Source organism: Scardinius erythrophthalmus (assembly GCF_964197995.2).
Source record: "Scardinius erythrophthalmus genome assembly, chromosome: 14".
Lineage (NCBI taxonomy): Eukaryota > Metazoa > Chordata > Actinopteri > Cypriniformes > Leuciscidae > Scardinius > Scardinius erythrophthalmus.
In genome coordinates, this window is record NC_138234.1 from 12,442,898 (window position 1) to 12,466,598 (window position 23,701).

General features: G+C 35.2%; 1 protein-coding gene across 1 annotated transcript; it reads left to right on the forward strand.

Annotated features, from left to right (window-relative positions):
- Positions 1-6,066: 6,066 nt before the first annotated feature.
- Positions 6,067-15,286, forward strand: LOC308701779 (uncharacterized protein). Its single transcript, XM_081384211.1, has 6 exons — positions 6,067-6,118; positions 7,335-7,386; positions 12,410-12,769; positions 13,179-13,298; positions 13,924-14,003; positions 14,735-15,286. The coding sequence occupies exons 2-6, from the start codon at positions 7,335-7,337 to the stop codon at positions 14,780-14,782; spliced, it is 660 nt and encodes a 219-aa protein (XP_081240337.1). The 5' UTR covers positions 6,067-6,118; the 3' UTR covers positions 14,783-15,286.
- The last annotated feature ends 8,415 nt before the right edge of the window (positions 15,287-23,701 follow it).

Consider the following 23,701-nt stretch of genomic DNA (forward strand, 5'->3'; position numbering starts at 1 on the left):
CAGCACACACTTGAAGCGAAAACTATCATTAACTTGTTCCGAAAATTGAAATAGTCTGGCGAGGTGGGGCCACGGGTTGGCACATTCCCGGGATGGACCTGCTGCATCTTCATCCATTGTTTCGTCCATGGTTTCGTCTCTTATCTAAATCTGACAATGGAGTTGACTTTGGCAGAAAGCTGAAGGTGATTGCTGATAGGCTGTCCCAATCAGTGGTGGCTGCACAATCCAATCACGTTTGAGAGGTAAACAACAAATTGAGGGTTTCCGAGATTTTTTTTTTTGAAGAAGAAGAAGTAACGGGTACTCACGGTTATGGATAGAAATGTAGTGGAGTAAAGAGTACAATATTTGCCTCTCAAATGTACTTGAGTAAAGTCATGAGTACTCCCCAAAATTGATACTCGAGTAAAGTACAGATCCCTCAAAATTGTACTTAAGTACTGTACTCAAGTAAATGTACTCCGTTACTGTCCGGCTCTGAATTTCACAATAAGGAAATTATTTTAATCAAAACATATTGTTGATGAAAATCACACAAGAACAAAAAAAATGCTAGTTATTAACAATGCATCAATGTTTTTGAAAATAAAATTTAACGTTTTTACTATTACAGTAATGGTATTAAACTTTTTTACTATTACAGTAATAGTTTCTGTTACTTACTGTTTCAGATGACATCATATTGCGGTTTGAGCTGCGCGCGCTGAAGCTGAAGAGAACAAACATTAAACTGAATTGCTTTGCCAGAAGGTTAATCAACTCAACGGTTGCTGAGAAATGCAACTAAACCAAAGAATGTACAACTATGTATTACAATAGTGTATACAATTATAATAATATGACAGTCCCAAATTCATATATTTTAATGTTTTGCATTGCCGTTTGATCATGCGCGATGAAGCTGAAGAGAACGAGTACCTGGAAACTGAATAACCTTTCTAGCAGGTTGTTTAAATCAACGAAACGCACCCTATGTGAGATTAATCAGATATTTATGTTACATAAACTTAATATTACGACTTATCATATATCTGCACAAAATGACATGAATGCACAAGCGAACTTAGGCTAACTGTGCTGGTCAGAACGTGTAATCCCTGTTCTATTGCCACAACAACGCGCTGAAACACGGCAACTAAACCCAGGGAATTCACAACGTTTTATTACAATAGTGTTCTCATTATAATGGTATGTATATGACAATCCCAATTATAGTTATAAATGTGCATTGCTATTTGAGCTGCGCGTGCTAAAGTAAAAGATGATCACCACCACCGGTAGGCTACAATTAAAGGGTTAGTTCACCCAAAATTGAAAATTCTGTCAGTAATTTCTCACCCTCATGTTGTTCCAACCCCATAAGACCTTCGTTCATCTTCGGAACACAAATTAAGATATTTTTGATTAAATCTGAGAGCTGGATCACTCCTCCATAGGCTTCTAAGGGATTGAAACTTGCCGGCCCAGAAAAGTTATTAAAGACATCGTTAATATAGTCCAAGTGACTACAGTGGCTCAATCTTAAGTTTATCAAGCGACAAGAATACTTTTTGTGAAAAAAAAAAAAAAAAAAACGTATTCAACTATTCATTTCCTTCTCTCTGGGCTGCCCTCGAGTGAGTTCACGTAGTAAAACAGCGCAGCTTCTGTGTTGTACATCACACGCATCACACACATGACCAGCGTTGGCCAATAGTGAGCCTACGTGTGATGTAACTCACTCGAGGCCCACAGAGAAGGAAATGAATAGTTGAATAAAGTCGTTATTTTTGTTTACTTTTTGCGCACTTTTTGCGCACTCATCGCTTGATAAACTTAAGATTGAGCCACTGTAGTCACTTGGACTATTTTAACGATGTCTTTAATAACTTTTCTGGGCCGGCAAGTTTCAATCTCTTAGAAGCCTATAGAGGAGTGAGACAGCTCTCAGATTGAATAAAAAATATCTTAATTTGTGTTCCGAAGATGAACGTAGGTCTTACGGGGTTGGAACAACATGAGGGTGAGTAATTACTGACAGAATTTTCATTTTTGGGTGAACTAACCCTTTAAGCACTTACTGCACCGTTCATTAACTCAACCAAACGCATTCTATATTAGATTAATCAGATACACACATAATTAACATATTACAACTTACAATGGTACAAAATGCTGCGAATGCTCAAGCGAACTTGACTGTGCTTGTCATGAAGGCTTAACTCCATAGACACGCTCTTTCCGCCACAATGCGCTCGTCGTGCTGAAACACTGGCGAATACAAATTCACAACATTCTTTTACAGATGTGTTCTTATTATAATGTTATGAAACCTATGTGACAGATTTGTGCTGCATGTTGCACTTAACTGTATCTTCCTTTTCGAAGTGATTCTAATAATTTAAAACCATCATGGCGGACAGCGTGCATCTCTCAACTGAATATAATCTATTATATATCGGCTTTGATATATCGGCCTTAAGGCCATTGCACACTGAGTCCGAAATTCGCATCCGAAATGTTCGCACGTTAAAAAAAAAATTCGACCTCACGTTATGTCAATCACGCTTGCACACTGTCTACGAAACTTTCGTCCGTAAAAAAAAAAATCGGATTGGGTTCGATTTTCTGCGTTTTTCGCATCCACAGCCAGTGTTTTGTGAGGTTTTTTGAAAATTCAGAGCCACCATACAAGCGACCGACAAAATCCAGAATGACGTCTGACAAGTTGATACACTTCGTCTCGCAGCACAAGTACTGTATGAAAAACAAAATTCGGATTACAAAGACACTGAATAAAATATAACCTGTATACAGCTGTTCTGTCTGCCCAGCGCTTCTGCCGGCCGCGCGCGCGCGTGTGTGTGTGTGTGTCCGTCCAGACATACTGCCAGTTTCTGTTCAGGATCGATTGGTTCACGGAAATTGGTGGTCTTCTTTTTAATATGTGGCTCCAGTATCGCTAGCAAAGCATCAAACTGTTCCACTGACATTCTGAGGTAAATTTTGAATCGTTTGGGATAATTTCGCAACTCCTTGATAAGGAGGTGAAACTCTCCTTCCTCTCGGCGCTATCTCAGGATTGGATGGACCCAATATTTCCTCTTTCTTTTTCTCTTTTTAAAAAGAAAGAGGGCAACAAATTCATCCTCACTGCTTGACGAATCCATTTAGTATTTTTTGCGTTTTTTTCCGCAAAGGTTTAATAAATACGCATCGGACTCAGTGTGCAAGGTTTCTGTGCGTGACGAATTTTACTGCTGACGAACACGAAAAAACGCATACGAAAATTTCGGACTCAGTGTGCAATGGCCTTTATTTTCTTATAACGATAACATCAAAAATGTCCATTTATAGGCCGATATCGATATGTGGTCAGTATATCGTGCATCCCTAATTATCTGTTAATTTCTTCTTCAGGTGTTACTGGTGTTGAGACCAACAGAGTGGCGGTGAAGGAGGGAGATTCAGTCATTCTACACACAGAGCCGGTTCTAGACATTAGGAGGCCCTAGGCAAAATTCATGTTGGAGGCCCCCCACCCCCAATAAAAAAAACACTTGAAACAAATATGATTCCTAACCTTTTTATTTATACAACATTTAATTTTAAAAGCAGTATATTTTTACTTACACAGTACATAAGTTTGGACACATTACTATTTTTAATGTTTTTGAAAGAAGTCTCTTATGCTCATCAAGCCTGGATTTATTTGATCAAAAATACAGAAAAATAATATAGTGAAATATTATTAAAATTTTAAATAATGGTTTTCTATTTTACTATACTTTATATTTCTGTGATGCAAAGCTGAATTTAGTGTCAAGTGATCATTCTGATTTATTATCAAATGTTAGAAAGGGTGCTTAATATTTATTTTATAATCTGTGATACTTTTTTTCAGGATTTTTGATTATTAAAAAGTTGTTTTAAAAAAGTCTTCACTATCATTTTTTATATATTTAACACATCCTTGCTGAATATTCCTGTTTTTTTTCTGTATTTTTGATCAAATAAATGCAGGCTTGTAGAGCATTATAATAAACTTCTTTCAAAAAACATTAAAAATAGTAATGGGTCCAGACTTTTACCGGTAGCCTACTGTATGTACATATTAATCAAACTTTATCTAAGGTAATCTCTTTTTTGTTTAATGAAGATGTTATTGTTGTTGTTGTTATTTTGCTGTTTTATTCAATTTATTCACAGTTCCAGAATCCCACTTCAGTAAATGAGCATAAGTGCTTTTATATCGCATTGCTACTTTAAATATGCTATACACAAATCAAGTGGAAGAGAAAGACACGATCGCTACTGAGCAGAAGAAAATGTATAAACTGATATTATTGGCGTAATGTCAGGGTATAATCTAATCATCAGCAGAATTTAGAAGATAGACCCATGAGATCCTTTATTTGAAACATTTAAAAATGTTGTAGTGTGTTGGCTTTTTAACTTAGAATACAGACGCCTTGTCTTTTAATTTTGTAGCTTTTTTACTAGTCAGCTCCCGACGCGATGTTATTCATTCATTGTACGCGCAAATTCAAAGCGTCGCGTCTGGGCACGTTAATGACGCTCGCGCTCTTTTAAACTCGTAATAAAGCGGTGAATGATTTTTACAGAAATGACGCTGATCTACAGGACAAGTTTATATTTAGAATACATTGCAATCACTCCAAAATAGATGACGACAACTCACACACCTGCATTTTGAGCTGTGCTTCTTTGTGTGCTTAGGCTTTTGCCTCGCAGCACCTGATGGATGCGTTCGTTACACATACTTTCAGAAGCCGGCACCCGCTTTGTAACGGACACATTAATTGGTTTAACTGCAGTAATGTAACAGTCTATGGTGAAGATAAACATCGTCACTATTTTTAGTTAATTAATAAATATTGAAATAAATTGTAGATAGGATATTTTTACATTATATTATTTTTTTTTTTTTTGTCCCTCTGTCTGGGCCCCATCCCGCCAATCGGGCCCTAGGCACGTGCCTAGTTTGCCTTTGCGTTAATCCGGCTCTGCCGACAGACTAGACAGAGCAGGTTAGTTATGATATATAAAAAAAGAAATCTCAGCTCTCAGATTCTGTCAATTTTATTGCGAAATTCAAACAATAAATACCGTTTTGGCGCTTGTAAATGTGACGTGACAGATCCCTAGCGGCACGTGAACTGATCATCTCAGCTAATAGTAAATAAACACGAATGAACAATGTTAAAAGAAACAGTACAACAACTTACCGAAATGTATATTCATCATACATAATATCGATCAATCTGTGTTTTTTAAACCGCGGAAAGGGTCAATAAAACAGCTGGAGAACAATTATGTCACATAACATTTACCTCAGGAAAGCCATTTAATGACCATAATATAGCCTAGGGCTAGGCTTATAGCACATTAGTTTGCTAGAAAAAAAGAGCTATAGAGAGTATTTAGCTAAATATGAGTAGCCTACTAGGCCTATATTACATATTTATTATATTTTTACTTATATCATTAAATAAAGTTGTTATAATAAAAAACGCATTATATTTAATGATTTGAATTGAATTTGAATTATTTTTAACCTTAAATAATACTACCAGCTGATAGGGCTCTCTGTATGTTTACAGCATTAGGTGAGATTTTTTTTTCTTGAGAAAAATTAATGCCTATCTTGTGTACCTCCAAATTAGTCAATATTAAATCAAATCACAAGAATTGAACTGAATTGAAATCCTGAAATTTGTTTTAAGCAATAATAAAAAACATTATAACAATATAAACATTGTTACAATATAAACATTGTAACATGTTGTCACTAAACCTAATAAAATTCAGTTTAGTTAAAATGTTTTGACAATCAAGATTATGCAAGATTATTTTTTTACATCCCAACCCCCCCCCCAAAGCAAAACTCAAAAGTTGGCAGCTACATACTTGAGAATAAAAGACACGCTGTAAATGGAGAGAGAGAGAGAGAGAGAGAGAGAGAGAGAGAGAGAGAGAGAGAGAGAGAGAGAGAGGGAGAGAGAGAGAGGATGAGGGCGGGGAATGAAGTAGTTCCACATCTCTGCTTATTTCGTTTCACTTAATATTTCTTGTGACTTGCTGCACACATTTGTTCTTGTCAGTCACAGGCAAGGTAAGATCTGATAATATATTGTTAAAAAGCTGGTTAGAAGTCGTGGTGTTTCATAGATGTTTGATGCTCTTTGACGAAGAAAACCTTCAAAACACTGTTGAAGCAGAGATGTGAAGACAGTTGTCAATTAAAAACAATAGCCATACTATAACATATCTAAAATAACATCATAAACAATCTAATTTAAAAGTGAGTCTGGTTTGTGTCTGTAGTGGATTTTTCTTAAAACCCGACTATCTAGCATCTACAAATCAACACTTAATAACTTTTATGCTCTAGCTCTTTGCGTCTTCCGTCGACAACTGGCTGAGTCTCTTACTCTAACTTCTTTGCTGCCCTAAACTGACCTGCTGCCAGCAGAAATTTACAGACAGACATCAGCAAATGTCCTCTAAATGCTTTAATAACGGCCGGGAGAGTCTTCGAGCAGTTCTCAGAGAAACTCTCCCAAGAAGAATCAAGGCCAGAGGATCTCAGACAAATTCCATTTAGAAATCCCCCAGTACACAAGAATACAACAGTTTTTAGAGGTATGGCATAAATGTCAGGCTGCATTACATAATTTCCCCACTATTTGACTGGTTCTTCATATGCAAACCCCTCTGTTACTGGGTAAAGCAAACTTTGTTTTAATGATGACTTCATTTGTTCAGAACAAGAACAGACTGTAGTTTCATTTCCCAAACTATTTTATTTATACACACACACACACACACGCACACACTCAGTAACAAGTTTTCCATTGGTTTCGTACAGTACATCCTGTTCAAATGTTAGATGTTAAATAAGGTTAGATGTTAGAAACATGGTTAGTTTAAGATTTTCTATGACATGTCAACAAATTGCCATGACAGTGTCATTGTAGTGAATGATATGTTCTTGTTTATTGTGGCTTAAGTCACGGTACGATTTGAAATCTTTGCCGTAGGCTACTGATAAAAACTCAGGCTAAACATTTAAATATAGTCATGGTTGTTTATTATTTTGCTTTATCTGAACCGGACCCCTAAAAAGAATGGGAAAAATTAAACATAATTGGGCCGAGGCTCAATTCAATCTAGCAAAAAGCACCGGTTTCTTGTGTACCAAAGGTCATTCATTTGACCTCTGGGCCATAAGTTTGAGTGCATATAGTTTATTTTGTCTAGTTACTTTACTTTGTTTAGTCAAATGAAGTTAAATGAAGCTCTAAATGTTTGACACAACCTTCTGCCAGATGGAAAACTCTCTGCTGATGACTCTTGCGGCGCTCCTGCTCCTCGGTGTTCGTAAGTAAAATGATTATTCCTAAATATACTTCATTGTTGTGTTCTTAAATGATGCATGTTACATGATCTGCAGAAAATATCTGCTGTTAGTTGGAGATGCTGATGTACAGTTAGAGTTTTATCCGTCTGTTTAATATTTTAATATATGGATTTGATATATCAGCAAGACAAAACGAACCAAGGGACACTTAGTATTGCAATGACTAGAATAGTCAGATGCTTTCAGTCGCAACATTGTGCATATAGAAGAACGTTTATAATGCAAAACAGTAACATTAGGGCCTGCAAGAATGCATTACAAAATTAGTGCAAGTGTCAATAGTGTCCTGATAAAATACATAATTTCTTGTAGTGTTTTTTATTATTCTTTCAAATTCTTACTCTTACTTCCATATTTACTGGAAATTGATGCAACACGAATATTTTAACATTTTTGCAAGTTATCTAATATGGTGATTTCACTAATAGGGTGAATTTGGTATATGGGTCATCCTCGCAAAAACTCTTACAAGTTTCTTTATTATTCCTGAAAAATGTTTTTTTTTCTGCACTGCATACTTCAATCTTAGTAGACCGTGTTACTATTTGTCATGTGCATGTCCAGTGGTAATGTTTTTTTAGAAGATGCAAAGATGTCTTTAAAAAAGAAATAAAAAAATTGGCTTCGCCATAAAAATGCCAAAAATCATGGGGCAATTACTTTGCCTACTGTTAAAGAGGTAAATCCCACCAAATGACATTTTTAAGCCCATTGTCTGCTAATATAAATCATATCTTGTTAAAGTGCAATACACAATAGTTGACCATTTAGTTTAGGAACATAAGAAGACATAAACAAAATCGTCGGAAAAACATTTCAAAAGAACAGATGTTGTGCTTAAAGATATTGTAAACCATTTATCATATTTAACGCCAGCACTAATAAATGAGCTTTTGATATATTTTTGTTTTCAATCAAAAATAAATGTACTTTTTTTTTTATCAACAAGGACACTAAATTATGAATCAGTGAAATTCATGATCTTTTTTTAAATAAAAATTTAAAAATCTTTTTTTTTTTAATTGTATGTAGTCAAAATATGTTTGTGAATAAACACAGGCATTGTACATTAGATTTCCTATGTATATATATATATATATATATATATATATATATATATACATATATATATATATATATATATATATATATATATATAATTTTTTAAATGTATTGACGTTAAAATGTTTTAATGTCAATGCATTTTAAAATCAAAATTAGTCATTTATATTATTCATTTTAAGTTTTACCAGTCATTTTATGCTTACATTTTATGTTTTTTATACAATTACATAAATAATTAAAAATCAACAATATATATATGAAGAGTTCAGATGCAAAAGCCTCTAAGTGCCATCTGAAATTTTCTCCTAGAATGATCATTTTTATCAAGCTCGTATATTTAAGTTCAGTAATTTCGCTTAAATGACAATTAATAGGTCATTTGCATTGCCATTTAAGTGAAATTATTGAACTTGAATATATATATATATATATATATATATATATATATATATATATATATATATATATACAGTACCAGTCAAAAGTTTGGAAACATTACTATTTTTAATGTTTTTGCAAGAAGTCTCTTATGCTCATCAAGCCTGCAGTTAAAAAAAAAAAAAAAAAAAAAAGTAATATTATGAAATATTATCTAATATAGATATCTAATATCTATCTAATATAATCTCTTTTTTAATATATTTTAAAATGTAATTTATTTTTGTGATGCAAAGCTAAATTTTCATCAGCAAGTACTCCAGTCTTTGGTGTCTTATGATCCTTCAGAAATCATTCTAATATGATGATTTGATACCCAGTTATTATCAATGTTGGAAACAGTTGTGCTGTTTAATATATTTTTTTGGAATACTTTTTTCAGGATTCATTGACGAGTAAAACGTTAACAGCATTTATTCATAAAAACAGCATTTATTCAAAATAAAAACATTTCTAACAATATAAATCGTTACCATCACCTTTTATCAATTTAACGCATCCTTGTTGAATTAAAGTACTAATTTCTTAAAAAAAAAAAAAATAATTGTTCCCAAACTTTTGAACGGTAGTGTATATTGTTACAAAAGATTTCTATTCTAAATAAATACAGTTCTTTTTAACTTTTTATTCATCAAATAATCCTGAAAAAAGTATCTCAGGTTATAAAAACATATTAAGCAGCACAACTGTTTCCAACATTGATCATAAATCATCATATTAGAATGATTTCTGAAGGATCATAAGACACCAAAGACTGAAGCACTTGCTGATGAAAATTCAGCTTTGTATCACAAAAATAAATTACATTTTAAAGTATATTAAAAAAGAGAACCATTATTTTAAATTGTAATAATATTTCATAATATTACTGTTTTTTTTTTTTTTTTTTTTTTTTTTTTTAACTGCAGGCTTGATAAGCATAAGAGACTTATTTCAAAAACATTAAAAATAGTAATGTTTTCAAACTTTTGACTGGTACTGTATATTAGATTAGATTCAATTTATTGTCATTACACAAGTACAGGTACAAGGCAACGAAATGCAATTTAGGACCGACCTGAAATTAGTAAGAATACAGCATAACATGAGGAGAGTTCAGGAGAAAAAAAAAAAAAAGGCAACCCCCAGACTATGCTCCAATAGGGAGTACAGTTTGGGGAAAGTAAAACACCTCAGCAATTTGCACATAATCAGTACACAACATGAACACACAAGACTTGCAACAGGGGAGGGGTGAGGGGGGAGGGGTTGGAGGTAATCCAGCACAGGCAAGCAGCCATCCGGTCCTGCAGCCATTTCGGCGCTGGTCACAGACCCGCCTGACAAACTGGTGGTAAAAAGCGTCGAAGGCGTGGGATGGGGGGTGGGGGAGGGTGATTGCATATCTGTATCTATGTAAGAGTTCGTGTATGTGTAGGCCTGAAGAGTCGCTATGCCTGGCATCCCAATCTAGGTGCCTCAGTCCGCAGGATGTCATAGCGAAACACAGCAATTGCCATGGAGACAACCTTGATCAGGTCCCAGACAGAGTCAACAATCAGCAGGTGTCAGTGTGGAGTCGGGGAAGGAACGAGAGCGTCTCGCTGCAGTGCTCTCTCCAGAGGGAGTTGTTGTTCCAGCAGCGGCCTCGGCCAAGGCCAGTGCTGATAGAGGGGGGCCAAAAGCAGATAAGATTGTGGTTGTTTGGTCTTGGGACGAGTAGCCGCATTCCAATTTACACAGCTCCTGGTCCGTTTGGGTCTCCGAAACGATCCATTTGCCTTTGCAAAGCTGTGAGCTTCTCCATGATGTTATCCATATTGTGGTTCATAGTCACAGTCTGAGTGCCAACAGCTCTGCCCACTGCTTCAATCATAACGGGCAGCCTTGTGGGGCTTTGGACAGCTGTCACCGTCTTCTTAATTCCTCGATAAACCAGGGCAATGCCTAATCCAAACAGCAGAAAACCTGTTATCATGGTTCCGAATAGGTAGATATCTTCAGTGTCCTCCACGGAAAGAGCCGCCAGACACACGACCCGCCACCTCTCCCACGCGTCCATCGTGTAGCCAGCTGCGAACGTTCCGGCAGGGCAGTCAGGTTCCCCCGAACCCAAGCTTCTCGTCGAGAAGATGGTGTCAATTGCGTTGAGAGACCAGTTGATCAAATCCATAATTTCTTAATTTGTAGAGCAGTGCGGAGAGAGTCTCTCAAAGTACAAGACAGTAGACGAGACGAGAGGAGCAAAGCAGGGAAGATAAGGGAGAGGAGGGTAGAAAAATGCGACCGCCTTCGTTGAGAGCCAAAGCAAGAATATATATATATAATTTTGGTGATTTTTGGTAATCCAAATTGTAGATCCGTTAAGTATCTGATTCTGAATAGCCATCTATGTTTGCATAGTGCAAAAGGGATCACGCAATCATGCAGTCAAATGTGCAAAGTGTGTGAATGCCTTCGAGCACAGTGCAAAAAGTGCAAGAGCGTAATGAGTGCAAATGATCCAGCTATCTGCTTTCTTACCTCAGTAACAAGCCGTTTTTATGCTTGAATAATGCAGAGCATGTCACATTTTTACATGCAAATTGTCAAATAAAGTTCTAGAGTTCTTAAAATGTCAAATGCAAGTGAGATTTTATTGAGAGTGGCGAGTTGGAGAATATTGGTAGCACACTGTATTAAAAATATAATATCACAACTAAAACGATGTCTTGCAATGTGATAAAATAAGAGCACATATCAACTGCAATCAAAATGATGTACATATACTGTCTAACCAAAAAATTATTCAGACACCAGATATAATTTTTACTAGTGGGTGCAGGACACTATAGTTCATTAAGTGAGGATAGCAAAATAAAGTAAACTGTGACATATTATATCCAAATTATCTTCATACAGTGGACTAACAGTAAACATTTTTTTTTTTAAAGGTGGGACCAAAAATAATTCAGACACTTTGACCTGACCATGTTTTGCTTAAGTGTTTTTTTCTTTAATTGGTAATGCGACCTTTTTACACCACAGGCTGAACAAAATGAAGCATTGCTTGGTAATTGTTTGACGTAAATTGGAATTATGTAATTGTGTACTTAAATTTAACAGCTGACAGATATTCAAATTCATTTGTGAGACAGTCTAACAGAACGATGGCCAAAACCAGTGAAATATCAACTGATTTGATAACTCTGAGTTCTTGTCATATTTTATTACCATTTTCTACACTATAGCGAATAAACTGTGATAATGTGAGAAATGTTGAAGGTGTCTGAATAAATTTTGGTTTGACTGTATATAAGTTTGTGAATTCTCTGCAGCAGTATTTTAAGTTACAAATGTTTCTTTCATTTGCATTTAACACTTAAAATTTTTAAAATAAATGGAATTGTATTTATTTTCCAAACTACACATTTTATGTGGAGAAGAACAATTCTGGTATTGCAACATTTTCAACATATTCCAACATTGTCATGAAAGAAAGTGTGTGTTTTCCCTTTACAGGAGAAGGAACATCACAGTTTACAACCCCACATGTCTCAACCCCCGATACTACAATAACCACTGTGGCCCCATGTCCGAAACCCATCCATATCACTCAGTATGTTCTGGCCCGGCTGAGGGTAACATGGAAGAAGAGTCCGTGCGAGGGTCGGCTGTATCTGTATTTCCCTAATCAGAGTGCAGCCCCTTTGTGCTTTAGCAGCCACATATCAGAGAGCTGGTCGAGTGAACTCTGTAAGGACATGAGATGTGGAGACTTCAAGGGCGTTAAGCCCACACAGAAGGCTAATGGTCGTATGCTCACAAGCAACATGACGTTAATCAATGAACACTGCACCGGCCTGCAAATCACTTGCGAAGGTACACTGTAAAAAATTATATGATCAACAAGTTATGACAACATGTGTTTTTACATTGCCTTAACTTATCAAAATAAGTTAAGACATTTGAAACTTTTTCAATAAGGTACATTTTCAAAAAAAAAAAATGTTTTAAGTCAGTTTAATGTAATTTAAGTTGAAATGACTTAAACAGCCAAGTTGGTTGTACTTTAAAAAACATTTAAGCAAGGAACTTTTTTTTTGCAGTGTATGTGCGTGCGTTCTTTTTCTTTTCCAGAGAAGAGTTTTACTTTATACATTCTATAACTCTGTATGTTGGAATGTTTTTTTCTTTTCTTATCAGGTTTCATCGACAAAATAATTGTTAACGCTATATGCTGTGCATTTTGAATAACGCATCATTTTATTTTCTTCCCACATCTTCTCAGATACTCTAGGAAGTGAGTTGGCTGCCTATAAAGCAGCCACTGGCATATCACTTTTCTTGATGTTGGGAGTCATTCTGTTTCAGTATGGTCAGCCTACTTACAAAGCCATCCGCAAAAGACGTGAGTTAGTGAAGCGTGTCTTTAATCTCACATTACCTATAAAAAATGTAAATGTTTATATATGCAGGCACATAGCACCAAAATGTCTCTGTGTTTGATTATATACAGTCCAAAAAACTAAGGTTTAATTGAAAATCTGGGTAACACTTTACAGTAAGGTTCCATTTGGTACCATTTAACATGAAACTTCTAATGCATTTATTTATCTTTTTAATGTTAATTTTACCACTACATAATTAAAATCAAATGTTGAATATTATTTAATGGTCCTTAGCTTATGTTAACTAACATTAACAAAGATTTATAAACAAATGTGGGCTAATTCCTCGATGTAGTTAAAATAAGTTAATGCATTTACTTATGTTAACTAATGGGACCTTTTTGCGAAGTGTTACCAAAATCTGATTTCTTTTTTTTGGGGGGGGGGGGGGGGGATTTAAAATTTTTTTGTAATAATGTCAAATCCCATATTGCCATGTAATTGCCCAAATGTCAGTATTAAATATATTTAATTAATTGTGTGCCATAACTTTGACAGCCTAATAATCACACATGTTGTAAAAAAACAAACAACAAAAAACAGATCTTGATTTGTATTTTTAATCTCTTCCTGTTGTTCAAACAGTTCAGATTCGTGAAGATGAGAAAACTTCTGCTGTTATGTCACTTCATCCATCGTTCTATGAAAGAAACACACAAACATCGGTAAGATCATTTATCATTAGTTTCTGTTGTGTGTGTTTGTATCATTCAGCAGTGAGTCAAATGGAGATCAGTGTGTGATAATCGTCATCACTTATCAGGTATTTTCTTTCTTTAATGTATTTCCAAAAGAAGTTATTTTACTGTTAATGTTGTATTGTTGATGTATAAAATATTTAAGTAAAAGTCATCTATAGTTGATTTATTGTCTTGTGGCTTTGATGAAACACAGAGTTAAATTAAAGGAGTTTATTGTAGCTCCTGTTTCAACAGATTATGATACTTTCATATTATGATTGATCTCATTACATATTACTTAGCAAGTAATACATTTTAAAGCAATTAATTAACACAAAATGATTGCAAGATATTTTAATATAAGAAATTAATAAAATGTTATATAAGTGTCACAGAAAGCAGGAAAAAAATGAATAAAATACAACTAACCGAAAATTTGTGCAAAAGAGAGAACAAAAATTAAACTCATTAACTTTTAAAGGGAGAAAGAAACTCAAACAATATTCAGACACAAATTCATGCATGAAACTTTAGTTCAGGCTAATATTAATACAATATTAATCTATTATTATTTAGGTTTTTACAAAATTGTCAGTTTTCCCATTCAGCTTGTGTTGTTATGATTTAACAAAGTTAGGCCTTTGCAGTTCATGCTAATATTTGTTTTTTGTCTTTATTAAAATATCTTCTTATATTTGGTGTGATGTGTTTTACAGAACGCTGAAGAGAAGAGTCACGTGGAGTATGTGTCTGTGTCAGCATGAGAAGATGATTTAATATTTCAATATAACCAGTGTTGGGTGAAACGCGTTACTGTAATTAAAATACTTATCCACTGAAAAGGTAACGTAGCCTAAGGGATTAGCCTACTGTTCATTTTTAGATAGGCCTAATTTAATTACAGTTAGCCTACTTATAATGTACAGTAAAGCAATTCGTTATACCTGATATCACGCGATACTTCCTGATGCCCGCCGGCCCAAAGTTGCAAGGGTGGAGACAACCACCATTCAACCCGGAAAAAAAGTCATACAACTATTACAATGACTCCGAAGCTGTTAGGTTACGGTAATAAGTTTATTAGTTTATTTCGTTTATAAGTTAATATTTATCCAAATGAGTCCATATTGAATCAAATCAAAAGAATATAATTGAATTTAAATTGTGAAATTTGTGTCAAGCAATAAAATGTACACAAAAAAAAAAGTGTACCATGTAAACATTGTAACATGTTGTCACTAAACCTAATAAAATTCTGTTTAATTACTAAAATGTTTTGACAATCACACTTATTGTAATGCAAGATTATTATTATTTTTTTATCCCCCCAATCCAAACTGGGAGATATTAACCAAAAACAAGTCAAACCACATGTGAGATATTTACAAACTGTAATCAAAATAAAACACAAATACAGGGTTTCCTTCATCATTGCACAATAAAGCTGCACAATATGTACCAACATGTAAATGAAATGTGGGGACTTGCACTGGTCTTGGTCTTGACTCGGTCTTGGGTATCTAGACTTTACTAGGCCTATTAAATAAATGCTTTTAAAATGACAGTTGATTACTCGCTGGGTTTGTATTGCTGGGTTAATGTAACACACAAACAAACAGCAGAAGAACATCATTGATTCACACTTCCACTCTCAGACAAACATACACGAGTCTCATAGACGATCTTCAACAACTTTATAAACCACATCCTGATTCATGCAATCTCATGCATGAATCTTCATGCAAACCACACTGCATTCATACAACCAAGAGACCATTGCACATTTTACAAAACCTTTAACCCCTGATGAAGATCACCACCGGAAAATGGTGGTCCATTACTTTAATTAAAAACATTGCATTTATTTACCTATATTTACAGTTTGACTATCCTGGGATTATTATAATAATATCAACGTCTTTGGTTTTACATGCAGGACAAATATTGAATGCAACATTTTAAATCTATTAAAACAATTATTAAACTAAAGTTGGAATAACTCAGTTTCAATAGGCTTTGGAAAGATGTGTGTGTGTCTGTGTCAAGTCAAGTCACTTTCTTTTATATATAGTGATTTTAACAATATAGATTGCTTCAAAGCAGCTTTACTGTGTATGTGTGAGCTTTTGTGTGTGTGTATGTGTGTGTGTGTGTGTGTGTGTGTACATTAGTAGGGTCAGACTCTGTCGGGGGAGGTCTTGCTCACATTACTTCTGTTGTGTTTGATTAGATCAGTTGTGCTAGTGTTATTACATCAGAAAATGTTTCACATGTTTGTTTTGTTCTGTTTGTGTTTCTGCCGTCTGATCGGCAAGTTATCAATTCTGTAATTTAGTCACATCTCAGAGTAATAAACTCCTGCGACGGTTCAAATTAGATTATTTTCATCTTCTGTAATCAAATCTCTCTTGTTGTTTAAGGTGTAAACCCGTCTATATTGGTCCAATCTCCAGTTCGCCAATACACGGGGAAGGTATCACGTGTTACTGTCCTTTTCTCATGCGAAGTATTGGTTGGTTAAATGCAATATATTAATCATATATTTACTCGTTAATTCATCTGACTCCATAAATGAAAGGGTTTTAATAATATCTGTGCCTCACTTAAAAGTGAGCGAATGTTTGACTATTCCTTTTAACCATTAAATGAACAACGTCAAAATCAGTTAGAATAATCACATTAGGATTTATTATGTCAGGTAAATGTATCATGCCAATTTCATAATCAATTCAAAGATAATCGATACAAAACATCAAATTCTCCGGAATAAAGAAAAGATGCAAACCCAACATTAAGAAATACATGAGGCTGAGAGATCTCGGTCTCTCAGCCTCACGGGCCAATCTGAAGTACAGAAAAGGCCCCGATCTCCCTGCTGCAATTCCTTAAATAGACAAACCTTTTACCTGGAAACATGTAACAATAGAAACTTGCATGCAGTGGTCGCATCTTCATTGGGGGTGTGGGACCATTTGCTTGAGACCACCTTCCTTTGTAAGTCAGTTATCCATAAACTCTTAAAAACCTTATTACCTTTTATTTTATTTATCTGGATATGATATATCTGTACCAGTCGCACTGTGACATTTTAAATGATACCAAACATGAAAATACTCTGTGATAATCATTCACATTAAACTATACATTTTCTTGGGTGATCTTCAGGTGATCATCTGAGAGAGAGAGGGGGTGAGGGGAGAGGGAAAGAGATGTAGATTAAGATGACTCGGAGGTGAGACTTCGTCTCTATGGTGCATGAGAGCCAGTTCAAATGCTAATCTCCAGAGAGGTCCTTTGTCCTCTCAGGGCCTGGTCACCCCCAAAACGGACTGTCTGGAATTTCCTAGTTTATCAATTCTTACAAAGGTATGTTAGGTTCAATGATTACAAATGCAAATCATCCCCAGAAATTTAAAAATATATAATTTAAAACATTTTATAACATTTTATTTGTAATCATAAACAACTACAAAAGTCAAACAATAAAAAGTGTTGTATATATCCAGCATATTTAAACATGTAATTTCAAACTGTAATTAATTTATCATATACATTTTAATTAGGATATATATATATATATATATATATATATATATATATATATTTCCATAATTTTTGTTCTACAGCAGATCATTTAAAAACACATTAAAGATCAAATCATTGATTCACTCGTGTCTGTTTGTTACAGTGGCCGAGTAGGGTCACAACACCTACAAACGCCACAACAACTACATATTCAGAAAACACCTCCAAATTCAGTAAACACATGCAAACGCCGCCACAACAACTACATATTGGAGGTGTTTTCTGAATATAGTTGTTGTGGTGTTTGTATGTGTTGTGACCCTTCTCGGCCACCGTAGTTTGTTCATAGTGTGACTTTTCATTTAGTTTGTAGTCTCTGCTGATGTTAAAGGTTACAAACTGATCTCAGACTTTCTAAACCAACATGAGCATTAATCTGAAAACCTGTTCATGTTCATCAGGAGTGTTTGCTGCCGAAACAAATGAAATACAGTCAGTGTCAGTGATGGAGGGAGATTCTGTCACGCTGAACACTGATGTTACTAAAATACATGAAGACGAAGACATGCTGTGGAAATATGTAGAAATTATGGGATCTTCACATATGATGTTGCTGATGGGAGATTCAGAGACAGACTGAAGCTGGACGATCAAACTGGATCTCTGATCATCACAAACACCACAACTGAACAAACTGGAGTTTATCAACTACTGATAGCTACAGCTAAACTGACATCAAAAACATTCAGTGTTTCTGTCTATGGTGAGTAGAGATGTAATTCCTCCTGTGTTTCTGTTTCATTTCATTTAAATATTGTATTATGTGATAGTTTGAGTTCTCAAAAGCATTGTAAGCCCAAGTTGATTGTGGAGAGAGACCATTGCCACCAGTGTTCTCTGTGATTAACTTATGTCACAATGCAATTGGAAACGCAGCCCTGGTCTCTTTTGTTGTAGACTGACACATTCTTTAATGACCGTCTCTCTTTAGCCGTTACAGCACTGCTCCCACAGACTCTGTCACAGTCTCCTTCAGTTCCTCCAGTCTCAGTGTGTTGATCTCTGCTGGATCTCTGATTATTGTTGCTATAGTCGGGATCTTCTGCATCTGCAGGAAACAGGTCAGGAATTAAATTATTAACTATAAATATTGATGCATTTGAATCAGATACAAAATTATATACAAGAATGCCAGCTCTGTTGTTTTTAACTCATCTGTATTATTGTTAAAGCAGTTCAGACCCAGGAGGAAGACAGAGCAGATTCAGCATTGTGTAAACCAACAACACGACACAAGGTAAGATCCTTCATGACTGTGTTGCTCCACTGCTGTCATACTCCACACGCCTGCGCTACTTCTGACGTCAAGGACAAATGAATTTGCAACAGTTGTTTAGTCGTGTTCAGTGTAGACACCCAACATTCTGCCACCAACTTTTGTGTTAGCGGAAGATTTTTTTTTTTAACCTTGCTCATACATGGTATGACATACAAACGCTATGGTCATACATGATTTTATCCATCACGGGTTAAAACGATATACTTCATTGTTTGCCGTGGGCGAGGAGACTTAAGCGCAACATGCCTTCAGACGTGATGTGGAATGCTTGTCCTTCTCTTGCGCTCTTTTATTTACCACAGAAAATTGTTTTCCCAACATGAAAATATACATGGGCACCTGAAAAACAGGGCAAGTTGGCATTTGACCAGCATTTTAAGGGGCCCCTGGACTTTACCTTTTAAGGGGCCCTTCATCCCCCAGAACTATTACTTACATTCACTTTTTTTTTTTTTCTCTAAATCACAAAGTGCAAGTTATCAGTCTTTTATTTTGCTGGAATAAATGCCATCATCCGAACCTACAGGTCTGTCCTATTAAATGTACACACATATCACTGCATGAACTACAAACTGGCACACAGTCCGAACAGTGGCTGAGACAGAAAAATTGAGACTGTTGTCGTAAGCAGCTTAAAAGAAGTTAGGATATACTTCATGGAGAGCTATATGGCGCTTTCTCATTCCGTTTGTTCTGTTCTCATTCTGTTTGTTCTGAATTTGAACACCGAACTTCAAACTCATTGGTGCCATTTGTTCAGTTCATTTTTGAAGATAACTTTTGCCTGTTTGGTTTAGATTTAAGGGTTTTGGACTGCTGAGCCCTTCCTCAGCCCGGGGCCGTTGCATTAATGCTGCCCTGAATATAGGCCTACCTAAATGACTTGCATGTATGATGTAATTTCCTCTAGCTTCTGTTCTTGTGCTTATGTACTGATGCTACAGTTCTACATTGTAAAAAAAAAAAAAAACAATACGTTAAACAGTGGAATTGGTCTGCAATTAATTTCCACTCTGAGTGAATTTGAAGCAAAATTCTATTATTAGCTTTTAAACTGTGGCATCATCAGGGTCCTGATTGAGTTTGTGTTTCCTTACAGAAATCAAAGACGGATGCTGTGTATGAAAATGTCCCCAAAAAACGATGATCAAATACTGTATGTACTGGATCTGATGTTAGAGTTAGTACTGCACACTGACTCACACCTCTTGACCACATTTATTCTCAGACAGAATATCTGTTTTGATTTCACTCTTTGTATCATATATTTTGGTATTGTGGTGTATGAAATTTTATTTTAATTTAGTGGTTCCCCAATATAATAGCATCCAGAAACTCAACAAAAATGTTCTACTTTTAATTTATCATATGGAAATATATAAACATTCATTATTAAATATTAATCACACCCATCTCTGTACTCTTTTGTCTGTAATTTACTGTTCCTCAATTGTTATTTTTAGGGAAATTTGACTGGATATTAACTGTATTACATAGTGACTGCTGTATCACACAATATGATCTGCTGGATATTTTTTCAAATGTAACACAATCACATCATCGCTCTCTAGTGTCCAAAGCAGAGAATCACATCTCTAAGAATAGCACGGTAACACTTTACTTGAAGGGTTGTGCATAAGACTGACATGACACCGTCATAATCATGACATGACACATGTCATAAATATGAAGGAGTTCTTATGCATGTTTATGACAACTGTCATTAAGTGTCATTCGCTCAATTATGACATTTTTAATGCAAATATGACATTGTGTGAGATGTCTTTGTTATGGCAACTTGACATTACTAAGACAACACAACCTCTCATAAATATGTCATAAACATGACATAGCAGATTAATTATCAAACTTAAGAAACCACTTAGGCTTTAGGGGTTAACATTTCATTAAACTGTCATGTGGTTGGTTTTGACATTGGCTGTCATGAAGCCATTATAACATTTTAATGACAAATCAAATTTGTACCACTGTACTTGAGGTCAAGAAAAACATTCATGACACAGTTACAATGGCCTCATGACAGCCAATGTCAAAACCAACCACCTGACAGTTTAATGAAATGCTAACCCATAAAGCTAAGTGGTTTCTGAAGTTTGATAATTCATCTGCTATGTCATGTTTATGACAATTTATGTTGTCTTGGTAATGTCAAGTTGTCATGACAAAGACACTGACTGGTTATGATGTATTGGTTTATGTCAAGTTGTCATAACAAAGACATCTCAAACAATGTCATATTTGCATTAAAAATGTCATAATTGAGCGAATGACACTTAATGACAGTTGTCATAAACATGCATAAGACCTCCTTCATATTTATGACATCTGCCATGTCATGATTATGAAGGTGTCATGTCAGTCTTATGCACACCCCTTCAAGTAAAGTGTTACCAAGTCTTGTCATTATTACTAGATCGACTGATAATGGGGTTTACTGATATATTTGACTGGTATACACCTTTCTTCTTTGGTCGTGATAAATGTGGTAGGTTTAGCAGCATCAATGCAGAGGAAAAGTAACTCATTTATGCCTTTTTATTCAGTGTGATAATTGTGTGTTACTTGCAGTACACGTGAAGATGACAGGTTATCTCAATTGTAATAAGTGACTCTGAACATTGGATGCTGCGCCTGCGCGATGTGACACGACAAATCCGACAGTAAATTATGTTTAAAGTCTTTGCTGATGTCCTGTTCTGACAGCCCTGGTGTTGCAGCAGACCTACAGAGACAGATTACAACATGAAACAAACAAAGAGGAAAATCGTGAATCGCGTCTGTTCTCTGTCAGATCCTCTGAGCAGCGCCTGCAATGCAGATAGTCTGTACCATAGGGTCTGTATGCGGTATCTTCCCGTATCAAAATAAGAGTCCCTGCTCAGATTGTCCATGTAAAAGGGTAATAGTCTGTTCTCAATGTCCATATTCAGAGTGCAAAAGGGAATGTATTTATTAATTGTTCACACTTTTCACAGTCGCACTACTTCTGACAGAGTTTTCATGGTTTGGGATTTTTAACAAAAAAATAATTTGTACCTAGGCCCGCAGGTGCAAGTAAAATGCCCCCACTCTGACAAAGCAATTTGCTTTTATACATTTACAGCAAAATCAGATTACAAGCAGTTTAAGCTTAAAATAAAAAAAAGACAAGCCAAAATAACAGTAGATAAATATGAATATTAATTCATGAACCATGCTGAAAATCAGCCTATTTGAAAAATTGTGTTAGCTGATACTAACTGGTTAGCTAACTAGCTAGCTGATGCTAACTTGAGGTAATTTTTAAATATAAAATCCAAATATTTTTATCGAAACACCTAGGTAGATTACATTTGATGGAAAACCAAAGGATGTGTTGTTCATCTTCCAGAATCTGACAGTAATTTTTTGGAGTTTATTTTTAGTTCATTTTTAGTCCATCTCCTACCCTGAACTCCGGTTTGCAGAGATGGACAAAAAATTAACTCCCAAAACTTACTGTCAGATTCTGGAAGATGAATTCTTCAAATAGTGGTAGAAGAGGATGTGGTGCTGGTCCTTCAAGAGTCACTCTCAATCTGTCTGTCTATAAAGCCTATAAAAAAACAGTCTTCATGTATTTTATACACTTCAGCTTGTGACTCTTATTAAGAGGGGGTACATTTTTAGGATTCTTTACCTAACCTAAGTCTCCGAGATCCTGACACCTTGCTCTTCTGGAGACTCCAGGTAGGTTGCAGTTCTGGAAAATGGTGGCGCTGAAGACTAAAGGGTTCCTGATGGTTTCACACTTAATTCTTCACCTTCATTCTTAATTCTTTTGCAGTGTCTTATCTTCTCCACCTGTATTTGTCTGAACCTGCTGACCCAATGAGCATTTCACTTTCCAATGGTCATGCCTTAACTGCAATTTCTAGTATTGCATTAGTATTGCATTCTTCTCATGGGGATTTAATAATTGTTGACTTTTCAGTCTGAGTTAAATCTCTTTTTTTGGCTTATATTATCTGTAAAAGAAAACGTGCCTTATAATTCTGCACACCTGAATTAAAGGCGTTTTTCATTTCCAGCCTTCATGAACAAGTATATATCGCTTATAAATGATTAAATACAAAATGAATAGTAGTTATTAAGATTAATATGTTTTGGAATTGGCAAAATGTGCCTGGGAATAAAATATGATCAGAAAATCAACGTGCCTAATAATTCTGCATGCACTGTATGTGTTAAATATGATCAATGTTTTGCTATTGCTTTTCTCTGTCTGTGTCAGACACCGTTTCTCATCATGGTTTAGGCCTATTGTTTCTGTCGAGTAGAATAGAGACTTTATAGCAGCAGAACAGGAAGAAGCTCTTCACCTTCACACATGCTCTAAATAGCCATTCTCTCTCACAAACAAGTTGGTCCACCAACAGATCAAACCACATCTCTGAAGAACACCAACCGCATCTTTCGGTTTGACTCAGAAGATGAACATCAGTAAATGTATGTGAGATCAGACACGGTTTTAACTTTTTCCATACACTGAAAATGAGAGCTAAATAAATATACACAGCCATTTTAAAATTAGACTTACACTCCATTTCACTGTACCATATTCATCATATATTTTCATCCAACATTCACACAATATTCTTCTACTTTTAAATATTTAACGTCGTCAATGTTAAATTTCAAAGATTATCAAAATGATAAAAAATTTTTATGTTTTCCACTATTAAAAACATAGTTTTACATGTAGTCTTATTATAAGACTGTATGTAACCATTTATAACATGCGTCAGAGCGGTTGTGCATGTGCACTATAGGAGGGTCA

What these genes read in the sequence shown, in the direction of transcription:
- LOC308701779 (XM_081384211.1), top strand. Translation starts at nt 7,335, where the DNA reads ATGGAAAACTCTCTGCTGATGACTCTTGCGGCGCTCCTGCTCCTCGGT. An exon ending in GCTCCTGCTCCTCGGTGTTC is followed by an intron (nt 7,387 to 12,409) that starts GTAAGTAAAATG and finishes TTCCCTTTACAG; the next exon opens with GAGAAGGAACATCACAGTTT. An exon ending in AAAGAAACACACAAACATCG is followed by an intron (nt 14,004 to 14,734) that starts GTAAGATCATTT and finishes TGTGTTTTACAG; the next exon opens with AACGCTGAAGAGAAGAGTCA.